General features: G+C 47.4%; 1 protein-coding gene across 1 annotated transcript in view; it reads right to left on the bottom strand.

Moving 5' to 3' along the window:
- The window catches only part of ammecr1 (AMMECR nuclear protein 1), a 47,351-nt gene that overhangs the window by 10,590 nt on the left and 15,666 nt on the right, over positions 1 to 21,095 (bottom strand). The window contains exon 3 of the mRNA XM_035431717.1: positions 6,998 to 7,108. Coding sequence (XP_035287608.1) covers positions 6,998 to 7,108 — 111 coding nt within the window. The remainder of the gene's footprint in view (positions 1 to 6,997; positions 7,109 to 21,095) is intronic.

Below are 21,095 nucleotides of genomic sequence, written 5' to 3'. Positions count from 1 at the left end.
TGTGCTGAGACACAGAGCAGTGCAGGAGAAGTCCTGCATTCATTGCGCTGAGGCACAGAGCTGAGAGCCCTGCATTCACTGCGCTGAGACACAGAGCACTGCAGGAGAAGCCCTGCATTCACTGCGCTGAGACACAGAGCACTGCATTCACTGAGCTGAGACACAGAGCAGTGCAGGAGAAGCCCTGCATTCACTGCGCTGAGACATAGAGCATTGCATTCACTGAGCTGAGACACAGAGCAGTGCAGGAGAAGCCCTGCATTCACTGCGCTAAGACACAGAGCCCTGCATTCACTGCGCTGAGACACAGAGCTGAGAGCCCTGAATTCACTGCGCTGAGACACTGTCCTTCACACGCTGCCAGAGTCACAGCCTCTCCCCATTGGGCCAGCATTAGCGCTGCAGCTGAATTCTCAGTGTGCAACTGAGCCAGCGCTGGACGTCCCCTCAGAAAGCAGACACGCAGCCAGCAGCTTCTGCCATGCGCAGCAGGCTTTAACAGCTCTACTGCCCGTTCTGCGTCCATAGAAAAGTGAAATGTTTGAGAATCCTAGGAATGGAAAGAAAACACGCACGCACCTGTGTGTAAAAAAACTGCACGTTTAGGCATCTAACAGCTGTGACAGCTGAAGCTTTAAAGCAATGGAATTCACACAGCTGTGCCTGACAAACTCCTGAAGCATGACGAGACCAGAACCGGACCAGAACCAGAACCAAACCTCACTTTCACAGCCAAATGTTTCCTCTGAAAGAGCCAGAAGTTATAAAAAGCTTTAAATGTCATTTTCTAACTCAGCTATGTGACAAGAAGGTTAAAAAAGTACATTTTTACCTATTAATTCAAACATTAGAACCATATTCTGTAAAAGGCTTGAACTCACTGGCTTATATTTCTTATCTACATCAAAGCAAAGATGAATTTACCATGAAAACACAGGCCCTCATCCAACAGACGAGCCTGCAGACTTAAGTGGGACTTCCCTGCAATAAAGGTTTCAAGTCAAGTCAAGCAGAGCCAAAATGGCTCCTCCTGCAATAAGCCTGCAGACCTCAGTGGAGCCTAAATGGCTCCTCCTACACTGACCCTGCAGACTTCAGTGGGGCCAAAATGGCTCCTCCTGCAACGAGCCTGCAGGCTTCAGCGGAGCCAAATTGGCTCCTCGAACGATCATTCTTCCATTTACCATCATGCAAGAGTATTAAAACATTACCAAAACATTTTCATTTCATTTAGCAAGCCCTGTGCACACAGTTCAACGACTATCTTGTACAACAGATTTTAAAAGTGTGGGAGTAGGGACTCTGGCTCTTTTAGAAAAAAAACTACCTTTCCAAAAGAATGGCAGAAGAGTAAAATCCTCCACCTGCTGATGAAGAAAAAGAATATTTTCAGCACAAGAAATGCAATGAAATGGAACATTTAAGTGAATGTAAATCACGTGACAGTGCTGAATTAATACCCAATTCAAACAGTCTTAATCTGGTTTTTTATAACGGTCAACTTATTATAATGGTCAAATGAACAAAAAATAAAACACATTGATGGAAAACAAATTCATTTTTGAAATCTGTATTTTTTACTTGCAACAGAAAGAGACAGGAAGTAGAGGGCAGGATTACTGAGCCTTCAGGGGTTAAACCTGCTAGACAGTGTGTGTGCAGTGATAAAGCCACACACATTCACTCACAGACAACAACATAGGTACAGTCTGTGTACTTCAGTTAGGCGCAGTGCTTCAGGGCACAGGTACAGTCTGTGTACTTCAGTTAGGCGCAGTGCTTCAGGGCACAGGTACAGTCTGTGTACTTCAGTTAGGGGCAGTGCTTCAGGGCACAGGTACAGTCTGTGTACATCAGTTAGGGGCTGTGCAGAAATGCACAGAGAACATAGGAAGAGCCACAGCAGGGTGATGAACTTCAGAGCCTTTGCAGAATTTCTGGGAAGCAGAATGCCTTTCTGTTTAAGTAATGTGACCTACCCAGCAGCCATGTGTTGTGGACGTATCCTAGCAACACAGACAGCCAATAGGAAGCTAGCATGAGCCAGAACTTGGAGCCCCTTTCTGGATGTCTGTGTTGGGGGAGAGACAGTCAGTTAAGCAAGCGCCCTCCCATTAACGTAATTTCATTCCTGTCCACCTGACTCACTTCTCATCCTGAAGAGGCAGAACAGGCTTTCACCTTAAATGACCTGGAAGAGCTACCTGAGCGACGGAAAAGAGCGGGGGTGGGGGGTACGGGGGGGCAGGGGGCGAAAGGCTGCACACACAGGCACAGTGATGCTCTAGACAAGCACAGTGATGCTCTAGATAAGCACTCACAGAAACAGAGATGCTCTAGATAAGCACTCACAGGCACAGTGATGCTCTAGATAAGCACACACAGGCACACAGATGCTCTAGATAAGCACTCACAGGCACACAGATGCTCTAGATAAGCACTCAGGCACAATGATGCTCTAGATAAGCACACACAGGCACAGAGATGCTCTAGATAAGCACTCACAGGCACAGTGATGCTCTAGATAAGCACTCACAGGCACAGTGATGCTCTAGATAAGCACTCACAGGCACACAGATGCTCTAGATAAGCACACACAGGCACAGAGATGCTCTAGATAAGCACTCACAGGCACACAGATGCTCTAGATAAGCACTCACAGGCACAGTGATGCTCTAGATAAGCACACACAGGCACAGAGATGCTCTAGATAAGCACTCACAGGCACACAGATGCTTTAGATAAGCACACACAGGCACAGAGAGCTCTAGATAAGCACACACAGAAACAGAGATGCTCTAGAAAAGCACTCACAGGCACACAGATGCTCTAGATAAGCACTCACAGGCACACAGATGCTCTAGAAAAGCACACACAGAAACAGCCGCATGTCAGCATTCGGTGCTTTGAGGCAGAGAACGGAATGTTCAGTGCTGCTCTTGTCCAGCATGCTGGGATTGCCCTCTCCCTTCAATTTCACGCTGGGTATGAGAGCAGGACAGCCAACAATCCGAGAGCTTAGGAAAAGTGCAGTATGAAATCCTGCTACCCAAAACAAAGCAACACTTTGCCACTGCAGTCAGTCATTTCAGCCACATTCAGTTCAGACAGAAATGATTTGTGCCAGAAGTGTGACTCACTGCCTGACTGCCCGCTAGGAGGCCGACCGAGACTCACACTCTCAAACACAGCCTCTAACTCAGCACACAGGCCATTAGGGAAGGGCCAAGACTCACACACAACCTCTAACTCAGCACACAGGCCATTAGGGAAGGGCCAAGACTCACACACAACCTCTAACTCAGCACACAGGCCATTAGGGAAGGGCCAAGATTCACACACAGCCTCTAACTCAGCACACAGGCCATTAGGGAAGGGCCAAGATTCACACACAGCCTCTAACTCAGCTCACAGGCCATTAGGGAAGGGCCAAGACTCACACACAGCCTCTAACTCAGCACACAGGCCATTAGGGAAGGGCCAAGATTCACACACAGCCTCTAACTCAGCACACAGGCCATTAGGGAAGGGCCAAGATTCACACACAGCCTCTAACTCAGCTCACAGGCCATTAGGGAAGGGCCAAGACTCACACACAACCTCTAACTCAGCTCACAGGCCATTAGGGAAGGGCCAAGACTCACACACAACCTCTAACTCAGCTCACAGGCCATTAGGGAAGGGCCAAGACTCACACACAGCCTCTAACTCAGCTCACAGGCCATTAGGGAAGGGCCAAGACTCACACACAGCCTCTAACTCAGCACACAGGCCATTAGGGAAGGGCCAAGATTCACACACAGCCTCTAACTCAGCACACAGGCCATTAGGGAAGGGCCAAGACTCACACACAACCTCTAACTCAGCTCACAGGCCATTAGGGAAGGGCCAAGACTCACACACAACCTCTAACTCAGCTCACAGGCCATTAGGGAAGGGCCAAGACTCACACACAGCCTCGAACTCAGCTCACAGGCCATTAGGGAAGGGCCAAGACTCACACTCTCACACACAGCCTCTAACTCAGCACACAGGCCATTAGAGAAGGGAAGATTATAATATTATATGACAGCTGGTAATGATAGACCAGGGATGATAAAGGAGAGATGCTCTAAATGTCCATAAATCTGGAAACAGTTGGTTTTGGTAAGCCTAAAGTTTGGCTTATGACTCTGACAGTCTTTTCTTATTTCTCAACTTCATAATGGCTTCCTTGTGTGTGTGTATGCATATTTTATATATATAACATAACTAATGCAGATGCTCCTATAAAGGAGTACTTCATGATACAATTAAGCAATTAACATCCTATTGTGCTCTGCAGCATGTATAAACATTCTGAGCAAGCCCAGTTGACCTCGATTTTGGATCAAGAGGCAAGAGGAAAAAATCCAAGTGACTTTGAAAGAGGGTTCATTATTGGGCACAGATGGCAGGAGTTTCAGTCACGAAGACTGCTCAACTAGCTAGTGTTTCAATAGGAACAGTGACTAAAACGACATCTGCATTCAGATCTATGGGAAAGACATCAGTAAATAGGATCAGAATCTGGTTCAAAAGCGCACATTCAATGACCATGATGCTTGTACATTAGTGCGATATGTAAGGAAAAACAGAAAAGCAACTCAGGTGTCCTCAGGTGACTGAGAATGTCAATGCAGGGCATGATGAAGAGCTCAGTGACTTTCAACGTGACACTGTCATAGGATGCCACCCTTCCAACAAGTTCCAATCCAACGCTTTTGGGAGAAATCGGAATGCAGACACACACAGACACACAAATACAGATACAGACACAGATAGAAACACAGACAAGGAGACATGTCTGATTCACCCACTACACTCAACACCACTCTCGCTCATGTCTGATTCACCCACTACACTCAACACCACTCCCACTCATGTCTGATTAACCCACTACACTCAACACCACTCCTGCTCATGTCTGATTAACCCACTACACTCAACACCACTCTCGCTCATGTCTGATTAACTCACTATACTCAACACCACTCTCGCTCATGTCCGATTAACCCACTACACTCAACACCACTCCCACTCATGTCTGATTAACCCACTACACTCAACACCACTCCCACTCATGTCTGAGTAACCCACTACACTCAACACCACTCCTGCTCATGTCTGATTAACCCACTACACTCAACACCACTCTCGCTCATGTCTGATTAACCCACTACACTCAACACCACTCTCGCTCATGTCCGATTAACCCATTACACTCAACACCACTCCCACTCATGTCTGATTAACCCACTACACTCAACACCACTCCTGCTCATTTCTCTCCTGTTTAAACCCTTAAGTTTCACCTGTCCTAGTTGGGCTGGAGCAGGTTAATCTGCATTCCTTCCGTTTCTTATGGTGAAATTTTCAAACAGCCTGGTCACACGAAACAGAGTGTGAAAGAGTTAAACTCACGGTTCTCCCACTATAAACTATTTCACAACGGCAATGTGTTCGCCACAACGGTACCTTATTTTGTAACGTGGGGTGCCAAAACAAGCTTGGGGCCCCTCACCTTCTATGCGTTTTTGAAATCCACAGATAACAAGAATGACAGTAAAATCTGGTGATTTTTAGTCCCAAAAACGTGCTAACTCGAAGAAATATCAATAGAATGTTCATCGTTTACTTTGCAATACTGCAGAGGAGTTATCATTGTTGTCCGTTTCGCTACTGCATACACGCCAAAAGCTATTTACTTCAGTTACTTTCTTTCAGTAATATTTAGAGAAAATGTGACTCTTGTAAAACAAACTCCCAAGGCTTACCTTTCAGAAGAAACCAGAATTATGCCTGTAGTCAAAAGGGTTCAAGAAAAGTAACCATTTTATTTTGGGTATGTCATTTTCAGGCTTGTGTTAAAATAAAGTGGTGGGGAGGGGGGCGATACTGAAGGGGTTAACAGGTATGCTCAACACCACTCTCGCTCATGTCTGATTAACCCACTACACTCAACACCATTCCTGCTCATGTCTGATTAACACACCACACTCAACACCACTCTCACTCATGTCTGATTAACCCACTACACTCAACACCACTGATGCTCATTTCTGATTAACCCACTACACTCAACACCATTCCTGCTCATGTCTGATTAACCCACCACACTCAACACCACTCCCGCTCATGTCTGATTAACCCACTACACTCAACACCACTCTCGCTCATGTCTGAGTAACCCACTACACTCGACACCACTCCTGCTCATGTCTGATTAACCCACTACACTCAACACCATTCCTGCTCATGTCTGATTAACCCACCACACTCAACACCATTCCTGCTCATGTCTGATTAACCCACCACACTCAACACCACTCCCGCTCATGTCTGATTAACCCACTAGACTCAACACCACTCCTGCTCACTTCTGTCCCTCTACAGACAGATTTAACTCTTACCCTGCAGTCTTTAACCCATAATCACATTGTTCCAGGACAAGCAAAACCGTGACCTTGTCAGCACCAAAGTAATAACCACATCATGCTAAAATATGATTACATGGTGATAAACATTTGGTGAAAATGAAGCATGAAGCTTTTTTGTGTTGTTGCATCAGTTGTTGATTTAAAGTCACCTACAACAACATCTGTCATGAAAATCTAAAATTTCAGGAAGTTCAAGAATAATAAAGGCTGTTTTGGGCCAATACTGTAAACATTTCAAAGCTGAAAATTTTCACAAAATCTCTGTCCTACTCACTGGACCTAGAAATGACCTCTCATGAATGTGCCATTCTCTACAAAGAGTTCTTTCAGGGTGTATTTTGGAGCAGGATGGTTAGAACAGTGTTATATGCATGCACTGGTGCCAAGCCAGAAGTGCAGTCCAGAAACTACATAAGCAAATGGAGATACTGGCTCTGGCTTTGGCTTGATAACAAGCCTGTCATCCATGTTGAGTACTCAGTTTTAAGCGCCCGGGTGGGGGGTAATGACAGAGACGACGGAGAGGACAGCAGGCTTACCTGGTAAGTGTGTACTCCCTGAGGCCTGAATGCAGGTTCATGGCAGAAAATGTACCTATACAACCCCTCAGCCGCTTGTCCCGGCCAATCTTCCACGTGACAAACAGCGGGCTGTGGAGAGAGACACAAATCAGACAGTGCGGTGTAGTGTTGGGACAGTGTAGGGTCAGTGTAGTGTGGGGACAGTGTGGGGTCAGTGTAGCATGGGGACAGTGTAGCGTGGGGTCAGTGTAGCACGGGGACAGTGTGGGGTCAGTGTAGCACGGGGACAGTGTGGGGTCAGTGTAGCATGGGGACAGTGTAGCATGGGGACAGCGTAGTGTGGGGACAGCGTAGTGTGGGGGACAGGGTGGTGTGGGGACAGTATAGTGTGGGGACAGTGTAGAATGGGGTCAGTGTAGTGTGGTGATAGTGTAGCATGGGGACAGTGTAGTGTGGGGACAGTGTGGGGTCAGTGTAGCATGGGGTCAGTGTAGCGTGGGGACAGTGTAGTGTGGGGTCAGTGTAGTGTGGGGACAGTGTAGAATGGGGTCAGTGTAGTGTGGTGATAGTGTAGCATGGGGACAGTGTAGTGTGGGGACAGTGTGGGGTCAGTGTAGCATGGGGACAGTGTAGTGTGGGGTCAGTGTAGCGTGGGGACAGTAGTGTGGGGTCAGCGTAGTGTAGGGACAGCGTAGTGTGGGGACAGCGTAGTGTGGGGACAGTGTAGTGTGGGGACAGTGTGGGGTCAGTGTAGCATGGGGACAGTGTAGTGTGGGGTCAGTGTAGCGTGGGGACAGTAGTGTGGGGTCAGCGTAGTGTAGGGACAGCGTAGTGTGGGGACAGCGTAGTGTGGGGACAGTGTAGTGTGGGGACAGCGTAGTGTGGTGATAGTGTAGCATGGGGACAGTGTAGTGTGGGGACAGCGTAGTGTAGGGACAGCGTAGTGTGGGGACAGTGTGGGGTCAGTGTAGTGTGGGGACAGTGTAGTGTGGGGTTAGCGTGGGGACAGCTGGTTGTGGAGAGAGACAAGTCGAACAGTATGAGGACAGTGGACCTTAGGGCACGACAGCACCAGGACAACAACTCTATCAAATCTAAATGGCCATATCTAAATAATTGGAGAAATGATCTATAATGGACTGATTAAATACTAGCTATGTAATTAAAACCTTCTGCACTCTGCCAAAAGCTCCACCTCCAGGTGCTTCCTGGCCTAAAAAACAGAGTTCTCTTTATCTTGGGTTGTGAAACAATCCCAGGGCACCCAAACTGAAAGACGTGTAAAACATCCCCCCCCGCCCATTCTGGGGCCTTCGCCCACCATTCCATGATTGGCCCATTTGACTGTTTGCCCAGTGCCACCCTGCCGTGATTGGCCCAATTGAGAATTTGGAGTGACTGGGGCATTTGGAACGATTGTCTTTCATATTGCTTTTTTCATTAAATTGAGCAATCCTAAAAATGATCATATTTATGGTTTATTTCTGATGCTACTTCATAATTCCCTGGTCTAGTGACATTTCCTGTCACTGCTGAAATCATCCGATCATTTCCTGTCACTCTAAAACTCTAGTTAGTGAGTTTGTTAGTAATGCATAAGGCTTAGTTCCACCGTTTGTTCCACTCACAGTACTGGTATCTTTAGCTTAATATGACACGACAAAAATGCAAAAGTTTCTGGTGTCTGTAGATTCCTGAGGACACGCTGAGCTCCATTAAACAGTGTGGCCATTACCGCCCCCCAGCACCATGCCTGGCAACCCCACTCTCATCCACATTTCACCAGACTTCCACACCAAAACAAGCCAGATTAGTAAAAATGGCCTTTTTGTCATTTAAATGTACAGTTCCAAGAAAAATAGCCATCTGAACTGCTGGGGACTAGGGCCTCTGGCTACTGATGTAATAACATCCAACGCCCTCATGATAAGCAACAGAAATGGAAAGAGCCAGAAAAATAAAACACACTCGTCAGCATCGTTGCTGTTAATCTCTTAGGATTCACAGAAACCGTGGAAGAGAAGCGAGACCACAGTCAGAATACTACCCTCCTTGTTTGTCTATTTTTAGAGCATCTTCTGTCTCATGGTACCACAGCACATGATAAGTAAGCGTCAATTACAGCATTTTAATCTACAGCAGAGAGGAAAAAAAGCTTTTCTAACCCTTTGAACTCAAGATTACACACACCCCACACACACACACACAGACACGCACACACAGACACGCGTACGCGCACACCCACACCCTCACACACCCCACTGTGACAACCCAGGTCAGAGAATATAGGGGTTGGAAGTTGGGGTTGGGGGGGTGGTGGTTGAAAACACTTTAACGTCTCGTCAAAAGACTCCAACTTCAACAGAAATGAAGCACTGATCCCAAAGGGCCGGCAGACTGCAGCACTCACTTTAAGAAAAATCACTTTAACCTCAAGGAGGGAACCCCAGGCTGAGGAACTGAGCACCAGCTCCCTTAAAACCACAGCTGTGAATCTACCGGAAAACAAGCACTGGCACTAAAGAAGCACAGCTACCATCAGCCCCCACCTTGCTGTAGAGTTACCATCAGCCCCCACCCTGCTGTAGAGCTACCATCAGCCTCCACCCTGCTGTAGAGCTACCATCAGCCCCCACCCTGCTGTAGAGCTACCATCAGCCCTCACCCTGCTGTAGAGTTACCATCAGCCCCCACCCTGCTGTAGAGTTACCATCAGCCCCCACCCTGCTGTAGAGCTACCATCAGCCCCCACCCTGCTGTAGAGCTACCATCAGCCCCCACCCTGCTGTAGAGCTACCATCAGCCCCCACCCTGCTGTAGAGCTACCATCAGCCCTCACCCTGCTGTAGAGTTACCATCAGCCCCCACCCTGCTGTAGAGCTACCATCAGCCCCCACCCTGCTGTAGAGCTACCATCAGCCCCCACCCTGCTGTAGAGCTACCATCAGCCTCCACCCTGCTGTAGAGCTACCATCAGCCCCCACCCTGCTGTAGAGCTACCATCAGCCCTCACCCTGCTGTAGAGTTACCATCAGCCCCCACCCTGCTGTAGAGTTACCATCAGCCCCCACCCTGCTGTAGAGCTACCATCAGCCCCCACCCTGCTGTAGAGCTACCATCAGCCCCCACCCTGCTGTAGAGTTACCATCAGCCCCCACCCTGCTGTAGATCTACCATCAGCCCCCACCCTGCTGTAGAGCTACCATCAGCCCTCACCCTGCTGTAGAGTTACCATCAGCCCCCACCCTGCTGTAGAGCTACCATCAGCCCCCATCCTGCTGTAGAGCTACCATCAGTGCGGAATGCAGCGCGGTGGGAATGCAGCGCAGTGGGAATGAAGCGCGGTGGGAATGCAGTGCGGTGGGAATGCAGCGCGGTGGGAATGCAGCGCGGTGGGAATGCAGCGCAGTGGGAATGCAGCGCAGTGCGGAATGCAGCGCGGTGGGAATGCAGCGCGGTGGGAATGCAGCGCAGTGGGAATGAAGCGCGGTGGGAATGCAGTGCGGTGGGAGTTCAGCACGCAGAGAGATAGCTCTGAGCTGCAGCCCAGGTCAGTGGGTTCAGTGTTGACTCAGTCAGCAGCGTTACTCTCCCCACCCCCGCTGTACAGCACGGGACAGAGTTTATTCCACGTCTCCTCTCCACCCCAAGAGCATTTCACAGACCTGGATTAGCTCACAGATATGTCACAAGCAGGAATCTCTGGAATTTGGTGCGATGTTCCACTTATCCAGGAGATCAGAGCTATGAACCTTTCCGCCTGGGACTGAGGCCCTGCTTCAATGGGTGCAATACCTCCAGGCAGGGGCTGGTCTGTCCCAGAGCTCCTCCCCCTACCCAGAGCTCCTCCTCCCCACCCAGAGCTCCTCCCCTGACTCAGAGCTCCTCCCCCTACCCAGAGCTCCTCCCCCTACCCAGAGCTCCTCCCCCTAACCAGAGCTCCTCTCCCCTACCCAGAGCTCCTCTCCCCTACCCAGAGCTCCTCCCCCCACCCAGAGCTCCTCCTCCTACCCAGAGCTCCTCTCCCCTACCCAGAGCTCCTCTCCGCTACCCAGAGCTCCCCTCCGCTACCCAGAGCTCCTCCCCCCTGACCCAGAGCTCCTCTTTGCTACCCAGAGCTCCTCGCCCTACCCAGAGCTCCTCCTCCTACCCAGCGCTCCTCCTCATACCCAGCGCTCCTCACCCTACCCAGAGCTCCTCCTCCCCACCCAGCTCCAGCCTGACCCCAGCCAGACAGCACCACCTGTCCACCTTCCAGCCCATCTCTCATCAGGAATATAGAGTCATAGAGTAACAGAGTCATCCTCACCCAGCTTCAGTTACATGTTGTCATTGCCATGTACGTGGTGTCCCTGTTTATTATGCATGTATTACGTAATCAGCCTTTTCCCTTCAGCCAGCAGCAGATGGGCCCCCCCTCAGGTTCTGCACAGGGACTCCTCCTGTTAGCAGCCTGGGAGATTCCCCCCGCCCCGTCACCCCAGGCCAGTGTCACAGGGCTCAGCCCCACAGCTCTGTAAACAGGCTTTGATTCAACAGGCTTTGGAAAAAGCCCCACAGAAACTCATTTAAATTGAAGCTGAATTGAATAGTAGGGTCAGGTCCCTGTAAAAAAAGATAAGAGACTGAAGACCCTTCAGTTAAAATTCCACCACATATCAGATCTGATCAAATAAAATTACAGGTCCTCTGACATGTAATCCAATTCTCTATTTCTTAGACTTAAACAAATAAATAAATATTGGTAGTCATAAGCAGAACTATACTGACAGCAATATAGCAGCATGCTAACATGCTTCTGGATTGTAGTACAGGTTTCCTTCTTGCCTGAGAAAACTAAGGAATAATGAATCAGCTGTCTGTTAGAGAGGATCACACACACTACATATCCTGAGTTTTTAAGGGGTTATGAACAAGCAGCGGGTAAAACCTCACAGACAGAAATATGCCCACACAATCCAGTGAGTTTAAATACCGGATGACTCATAGAACTGGCTCTTCAGCCGGTGGTCCAGCGTGTCATTATAACCCTGATGCCAGACTGGAACAGAAAGAGTTCCACACAGCAGAGCAGAATTAGGCCAGTGGCCCAAACACTTTACTCAAGTAAAAACTAAAGGCTAATGTTTTAATAGCAATAAGCCAAACGTAGATCTTGACAGTTTTTAATTTTATTTTAAGAGAAGCATGAAGCAAACAGGCTACAGCACCTTAGCTTCCAAAACCATAACAAGGCACCCTTTGTTCAATTTTAATAAAAAATGAAGGATAATTATTGGCTGAATACAGGGCAGTTTGCTCATTCTTCCCTGCTCTGTCCCAGGGGCAGTCAAACCTGCACTGCGGCTGTCTGCACCGACGCGGTTACCCGCATGCAATTAGTCTTACTGTAACTAACCACTGCCACCCTGTCACCTGACCTGTCACCAGACCTGCCACCCTGTCACCTGACCTGTCACCCTGCCACCCTGTCACCTGACCTGTCACCAGACCTGCCACCCTGTCACCTGACCTGTCACCCTGCCACCCTGTCACCTGACCTGTCACCAGACCTGCCACCCTGTCACCTGACCGGTCACCCTGCCACCCTGTCACCTGACCTGTCACCAGACCTGCCACCCTGTCACCTGACCTGTCACCCTGTCACCAGACCTGTCACCAGACCTGCCACCCTGTCACCTGACCTGTCACCCTGTCACCAGACCTGCCACCGTCACCTCACCTGTCACGCAGTCACCTGACCTGCCACCCTGTCACCTGACCTGTCACCAGACCTGCCACCCTGCCACCTGACCAGTCACCCTGTCACCTGACCTGCTACCATGTCAGATCCTGGTGAGTGGTGCGAGAGCAAACATGGTCAAAAGTGACTGGAATGTAACTCGATCACCATACCATCCATCTTAAGTGTTTCTTTGTAATCTAAGGGAAGATCCATCTCAGATGAGCACAGATCTGCAGAAATACCTACACCTCGCAAAATGGCAGCCCAGCTGAAATCGGCACTAGCCTATCAGAAAGGGAGACATGGCCTTTTCTGTAGCGCTCCTCGTAACGGCAGCAGACGGCTCTGACTGACAGGTGTGGGCTTCCACAGGAACACCATGCGCCCAAATGGAAGTCTGCAAGTTTAGTTCTACCCATGAGCCTTCGTTTCCCATGAGCCTCTGCTTTCCATGAACCTTTGTTTCCCAGGAGCCTCTGCTTCCCATAAGCCTTTGCTTCCCATGACAGTTAGGCCCATTTGCCTGGAGAGCAATGCGGAGCGGGTCCCGGATTTGGAGGATATTAAGTCAGAATCTGGTTAATCAGGACTTGATAAAAAGGCTTGTTCTAAGATACAAAACGCAATGCTTAATCTGTATAAATCTTGAACTGTCAGTGTTAGTTTAACCATGAATACATTGTTTTAATTTAACAAAATGTGTCTTTACAGGTAACAGAAAATATAACAATAACCCAACTACCCAAAATGGCCATTCCATTTTCATCATGGTGTTAACATAACATAAATACCGTCATCGGTTAAGTTCACTGGAACATATTTAATTTAATGACTCAATCACACCTCAAACCTGCCAAGACCCAACTGCGCACTGCTTGTTTTGGGCAGATTGTATTTGAATAAATGAGTCACAAACACATTGCTAGATTTAAAATACCAGGCAGTCAAAGCCAGGACACACACAGCTCTATTCATGAGTGGTAAAGGCACAAGAATGCTTGTGATGATTAGAGGAGGTGTGTCAGGCAGTGGGAGGAGTCAATCTCAGTAGGATTTGAGTGACAGATGAAACGGGGCATACACTGAATCCAACAGCACCACAAGCTCATATAGAAATGGCACACTAACACAACACACAGAGATCACTGATCCAAACCACACAAACAGCAGACTGGAAAACCAAATAGTGACTCAACACCAACTCATCCCTGAAGGTTTGAGGAACAGCATGAGTCTGCTGACTCTTCCCAAACAAAACCGGAAGGACGAGTCCACACAGCGAGCCCACTCACCCAGAGAACATGGCAGGAATAGCAACCTCTGCATATTTCTCATGTTCTACGATCAGGGCAGATATGTCTCTGTTAACGCAGTGACAGCCCTGCACCTGCAAAAGCAGATCTTCATATGAGGGCTTGCAGACCATAACTCTTCTGTGAAATGTCACTTCACCGTGAAACACAGCGTTGTCCTGGTTTCCCCCACTGTAGGACGCATGTGGAATAAGGAGACCCAGGACAGCCCTACCCGGCCTCTCACAGCCAACGCCAGAGGCGGAAACAGGAAAACACTGCCTGTGAGTTTGGGTTAGGGTTAGGGTATGGACACCCATTCATGTGGAGGAGCACCGCTGGGCTTCCCCTCTGAGCTGCTCTTACACAGAGGGCTTATTGCTTTAACATTATACCCACCCCCCATCCCATCTGCTTATTGCTTTAATATTATACTCCCCCCAAACTCATCAGCTCCACTACACTGGAGTTTCCCCATCAGGCTCTCCCCTGACCCTAATGACCCCAAATCCAGGGCCAGTGGACGCATCACGCCAGTTACACCAAAGCGATTACACTTCAACCCTGAGGGTCCAGACCTTCCCCCGACACCACGCGCTAAGCAGCGCTCAGAGACCAGGCTGGTCCTGGTCCTGGTCCTGGTCCTGTTCCTGGTGCTGGTTGGGGAGGAGTGTTGTGGAGACACTGCAGCACACATGACCATCTCCCTTGGGGGGGAACAGGAAACCTCCCTACTCACAAAATGGTGATAAACATGAGCTTGCCAAAATGGCTGCCGTTTCCCCAGTTCACAGATGTGGGAGCTGTATCTGCTATACATGCTACTTCATCCAGGCTTTGAGCTCTGGGCTTGGGGAAACCTTCCATGGATTAGGCACCAAAAACGGGCCAAGTGACTATACAGCAACGCTTTCTATAAGAACAGTGGCACACAAACCTCCCGTCGTTAAAAAACACTGTGGAAACTAGGCACGTTATGTTTTAATTTAACACTGTGTACTAAATTAAAATAAAGCAGGAGACAGTTACTGAAAATAGGCTAATCCATTAGCCATGGTGGTATTTGTACAAGACCAGAGTCAGACTGTAGACAGACAGCATGAAATAACATTTTGATGACCAAGTGATTTCAGGATAAAAGTTCCATTTGGTGGAAAGGAAATGAAAGAATATTCCGCTACTAAAAAGGCAGAACTGAGGAAGTGACGCACATAGTAACTTCACAACATCAGACTGAAGTTACTAGACCATTACATTACAGGCATTTAGCAGATGCTCTTATCCAGAGCAACTTACACTAGAGGTTACAAGACCAGCTCCTAACCTGTTATTACTTGCACCACTCTACACATACATAATAAACTGAAGAAATTAGACTTTACTACCATACACACACTGTATTAACCATTAGCTTTACAAGGTGTGCAAGCCAAGCTAATTCATGCACAGATGATTGATTTTACTGATTTTTTTTCCCATTCGATATCATACATCATAAAAAAGCCCAGTCCACATGGGCTTAAAGGACACCATTATTTTCAGAAAAGTAAATTAGATATACACAATCCAAAAGCGTTCTTCTACGTGGTCTCAGACACTGCTGTTCAACAGCTTGCTAAATTTGATGAGCTGGGACGAACATTCTAAAAGCATATGGCTTTGCTGGGCTTTCAGTGCGAGTCAAATGTTTGTGAAATTATTTAGCGAAACACAGGGAGCATAGAGTGCCGTAGGGAACAGGGCCAGAAACACAGTGCACAGACCCTAATTAACATGCACGATTAAAGAATGATACATGCACACTTAAAGGGAGTTCAGAACATACAGGACAAAATAACAGTATTATTGATAATGGATTTTGAATGCAGGACAGCATGTAATCCTAAATCCAAACAAGGGGAAAGCCAAGTCAACATGAATGAAGCAGCACAGCCATGTGCTTGCAAGACCACAAGAGGATCCAGACAGGAAGCAGACCACAAGATAATCCAAACAGGAAGCAGACCACAAGAGGATCCAGACAGGAAGCAGACCACAAGAGAATCCAAACAGGAAGCAGACCACAAGAGGATCCAGACAGGAAGCAGAGCACAAGAGGATCCAGACAGGAAGCAGAGCACAAGCACAAGAAACTCACACTACCAGTGTGAAAAGGGTATCAAACACAGAATTTTTTAATATAAAAAATTAAGGATTAGAACTTTAAATAGCATTATCAATAATACTGCTGATAGGTTAATCACTACCTAAGCAAACAACTACAACCATGTACCCTACATCATGACCTTACACAAATACAGCACAGCATGAAATATATATTATACATTAATCTGCTGAATGCTGAATGCATATTTAATGCATTTCAATTATAATGAATTATATTGGCCACAAAATTAGTATCACAACACAAAGTGCAGTAAAGCCATGCTAAACCATGCATCTGCTCATTCAATTAAAGTACATATTAAAGGGCAGGGTCTTAAATCACTCTGACATATTTCCTATATAAAGGAGAAATAATTAGCTTATACCAGCTGCCCCAAACATCTTTAGTCCTCATTCATAACTTGCTGGTGCCATTTATAAGAGGGCATTTCCAGGTGGTTAAAATTCAGAAGAGTCCTGCATTTTCCAGTTTTAAGAATTCTAGACAGAGGTTTATTAACTAAATTGAATTTTCCTACTATGACAAGTAGCCTACCAAAAGTGCTACTTTGAAAGTTAATCATTTTTATAATTTCATGCTCAAGTGCATTTAATTTCACCACTTTGATGAAATCCTTATGGAAGACAAGGAGAAAATAGCTGTGCCGTTCCACCTTCATTTCCAGTTGTTTGTTGCTGCAGTAATTTAAATCATAAAGGAAGGCAGAACACATTCCCTTGTGTACTGTACATTAAACAAAGGTGTGGATCACCCGGCCTGACCCCAACCCGGCCCAGTGAAACGCTACTGGCCAGAGAGGATCCAGGCGTTTGACTGGCTGAACGCTGAGTGTGCAGGTCCCTGCCTCCCACGACCGCTGAACACAGGCCCTGCGTGTGACCCGTGTGAGCTTGTGCCCTCTGAACAGCTGGCTGCCAACCAATCACAGCCCAACAACTCAAAGCAGGGCTCTCTGGGAACACTTCAATGTGCTGGGCCGGGTTAAAATCACACAGCAGAAATATTATAGGTAAATTTCCTTGTGAAAAATATTCTTTCTGGCTACTCTCATCTCTGTAGTACCCTATAAATAGCCTGCTAATTCAAGAAATCCCTGTGTGTGTAAACTGAGAAAGATGGACCATGTGACCCACTCTCAACCAATAACCTACTTCTTTCAGCTGTTCAAAGGGAAAGCTGAAAATGTGCACTGAAGGAGCCAAAATCAATGCAAGAGACAGCAGTCAGACAGCAACAGGGAGGACAGCTATGGCAGTCAGAACAGGATTCCACTGCAGAAGATCAAATAGGCGGACAAGGAAGCCTTATGCCCTTCAAGGGGACATGCCTTATCCACAGCACGATGACATCATCTGTTTTCTCTAAACTTGGCTTACACGCTGAGAAATGAAACACAGATGCAGGTTTTAGCTGCTAGAGCTTTAATTTGTATCCCTTATGGACAGGAAAGGTCTGTTTAGAATAACACACCAATACGCAAAAAGAAAAGTGCTTTCCAGCACACAGGACACAGAAGCAGGAGTGACAGAGCGATGAGTTCAAACCAGAGGGAGCAGACACACCTCCTCAAAACTCAGACTGGACTTTCAATTACGGCATCTGTAATGCTGTCCCCAGTTACGGCTATTCTAGTCAAATGCTAGGAGGTCAGGTTTCCAATATACTGTATGTGCTGCCAAATGAAGTTCAACCACGCGTTCACACAGCGAGCAACTCGGTTGGAAGTACATTCATTCTCTATGAAGCTGAGCGACATTGTTTAAGGCCTGTTAGGCCCGAACCCGAACCACAGCGAAACAAGGCTGCATTCCCTCCAAGGCCTCAGTACACACAGTGAACTTTATGACCATGCCACTCACACTGCCGCAGACCGCAGATGTGTGTGAGTGAGAGAGTAAACAGAGGGAGCAGAGAGGACTCCTCCACCCCACTGTCCTGTTCTCCTTATCAGGCCCTGTAGCTGTGCCGTGTGATAACCACACGCCCGTCAGGTCTGTCCGAACGGGGCCTGAGTCAGGCAGTGTTTCAGCACCGTGGGGACGGGCTGGAGGCAGAGATAACCCAGCGCAGGACGGCCCCGTGACTGTTAAAAACGGCCAGCACGGCACCATCCATTCAAAAAATCCATAAACCAGTCTAGCGACTGAGGCCTCCCTGATGTGGAAAGAGACCAAAGCTCTCCTCTCCCTTTCCCAATGTCCCTGGGAAAAGTTAAGCGATAGGCCACACGTTGACAGCAGCTTACAGAAATATGGTGCTGGGTCAGTGTGCAAAGCCTCATGGGTACCTAGCTGAAGCACAGGTGTGGAAGGGAGATTTACAGGAAGCTACTCCATACAGAAAAACGTACATTCTTCTCTCATTATTCTGTAAACAGAAGAGAGAAGTTCATGGAAAAGACAGCATCTAACAGACAGGAACAAGAGCCCTTAGTGTGGACTGTGTTGTTCCACAACCTCACAGCTGTGTCCATACACACTACCTGCGGAGGGTTCAAGAGGGTCTCTTAGCATAAAACAAATCTATGATGATGTCCAATCACACCCCAGGGCCTGGGGTGCCTCTACAGGCCGGGGCAGCCCCTGCCATGGCTGGGACTTGTATGGGACCTTAAAGCTGATGAAATGGCCTGGGGTGCGTGGGTGCACTGAGGACAAGCTGAGGGGGCCGTTCTGAATGCAACAGCACAGCCTTCATAACGAAAATAAGGAAAAGCACTCTTCACTGGACACTGATGGGGATGTTTCAGGACACTGTGGTACCACTGCCTTGTCACAGGCTTTCTAAGCGATGAGCTACCTCTGGCGTCAGACAGACACAGGGGTACAGGGTGCACGGTGGGAACCCCATCCTCCTACGGGGGTACAGGGTGCACGGTGGGAACCCCATCCTCCTACGGGGGTACAGGGTGCACGGTGGGAACCCCATCCTCCTACGGGGGTACAGGGTGCACGGTGGGAACCCCATCCTCCTACGGGGGTACAGGGTGCACGGTGGGAACCCCATCCTCCTTATTTCAGTTTGGAGCAGTTTAAAAACGCCTTGGACACGTGCCAGTTTCAACATTTATTGGGCGGCTTTTAGTTTGTCTTGTAGCAAATCTAATTATCAATCTCCAAAGCTTATATATCAGCCAGACTCTTACGACAGACTGCCCAAGCAGTGTAGATTAAAATGCAGCAGAGAAGGTATCCAGTCATTTTGGAAACAGGGGCGTGATCCAAGTATATGAGGGTACACTGCCATCAATAATTACTATAGGTCAACTAAGAGTATCTGGGAAAATACAATAACTGGGGTAGTCAATTTTAATAAAACGTTTTTGATTAACCTACTCAGCAATGCGAAGCAAGTGTCAATAAAAACAGTAAAAAAGACTATGTGGGTTTTTTTTTTCATATAACGATCACCCCACAAGTTTATAAATTACTAGGAATATTTATTCATCAAAAACAAAGCATAAACAGCGTACATAAATAAAACATAAAACAGACTGATTGTTTTTCCACCACAAGGAAAGAATTGCTTATGGAATGTGAATGAAATCCCCCAGCTAGAATTTATCCAATAATTAAACATTTATGCAGCTTGAAGCTGCATATTTAAAGACAAGCCTGTCCTGATGAGACGTGCAGGGGCAGGGAGAACAACAGCAAACAACCCAGAAAACATCTTTAGTAACTAATACACGCAGCACAAACAAATATGCGATACAGGAGCCCAGTATTCTACCCTGTACTGGGGGAAAGAACCCAGTCTCAAAGACAGATACAGTTAAGAGGCCATATTCTCCCGTTTATGGATTCCGAAGACTGTGTACAAATGTGAAACCACATCTGCGTGAAGCGGAAATGTCAGGCACAAATGCCGTGATGGCAAACATAGCATGCATGTGTTTCCCACAGTAGAGCTTCATAAAGCTAAGGAAGTAACGCAGATAAAATAAAGATCAAATACTGAACGTCTGCACTAACAAAGATTGTCTGCACTAAAGGCTCCAAATTATCCCACTGATACCAATTACAACATGCATAAATTAAGTTAGCTAGACAGAAACATCAGTCACGTGGATCATTTCCCTAGTTAGACACACATCCTGCTAGCCCTATCTAGCTGAGTATCGCTCATGTTTCATTCGGCTGAACAAAGGCAGATTTACACTGCTTGCTAGCTAGCTAACGTTAGCTATGCTTGTATCGTGACCAACTCGTTACTTACTCGGATAAAGTAACACATTTTATATGTATCCAGCGTTACTAAAACCATACCGACAGCTACATACACAGCACTAATTAACAGGCATTCCTTTCCGTTTTTCCCAAAATATTTTCAAGTTAGCCAACTTAGCGCTAGCCTGTTTTACGACCGATTGTCAGTTAGCTAACGTTAGCCGCTGTGGCCTGTGTGAGTGGCAGCATCACCTGTGTCGATGCAATTAGTCGACCAACGTTAGCAAGATACAACTTAAGCAAATGAATGAACGGTTGCGACAACAGAATATTGATGTATGTGTACATTTCCAGATAGCTGGCAAGCTTAGAATCCAGCGAGCCACCCATCTGTAAATCAACAACAAAGGGCACTTATACTAGCTGGCTGCAGTATGCGAGGCAAAGGGATTAGTAACCCACTGCCGGCTAACGATCGCTAGCAGTTACACACAGAAAAACACACTACAGTTAACTTAACCAAATAATACCAACGACAACCTGGAAAAGGCTCTGTCCAGATGAAGCGCACAGTAAACAAAGACACTTTTCAGCCAAACCTCCACAGCGCTAGCGTTAGCCATAAAACTGACAAAGGGAAAAGTAAAACTAGCCACCTAGCTAAGGTTAGCTGAGCTAACTGACTAAACCAAATGATATAAGTCAAGTTAGATAACCAATATGAACAAAAATAAACATGTATTATTAAATCTGAAAACGTTAC

Source organism: Anguilla anguilla, chromosome 9 (genome assembly GCF_013347855.1).
Source record: "Anguilla anguilla isolate fAngAng1 chromosome 9, fAngAng1.pri, whole genome shotgun sequence".
Lineage (NCBI taxonomy): Eukaryota > Metazoa > Chordata > Actinopteri > Anguilliformes > Anguillidae > Anguilla > Anguilla anguilla.
The sequence above is the reverse complement of the archived record's forward strand: the minus strand, read 5'-3'. Positions and strand labels throughout refer to the sequence as shown.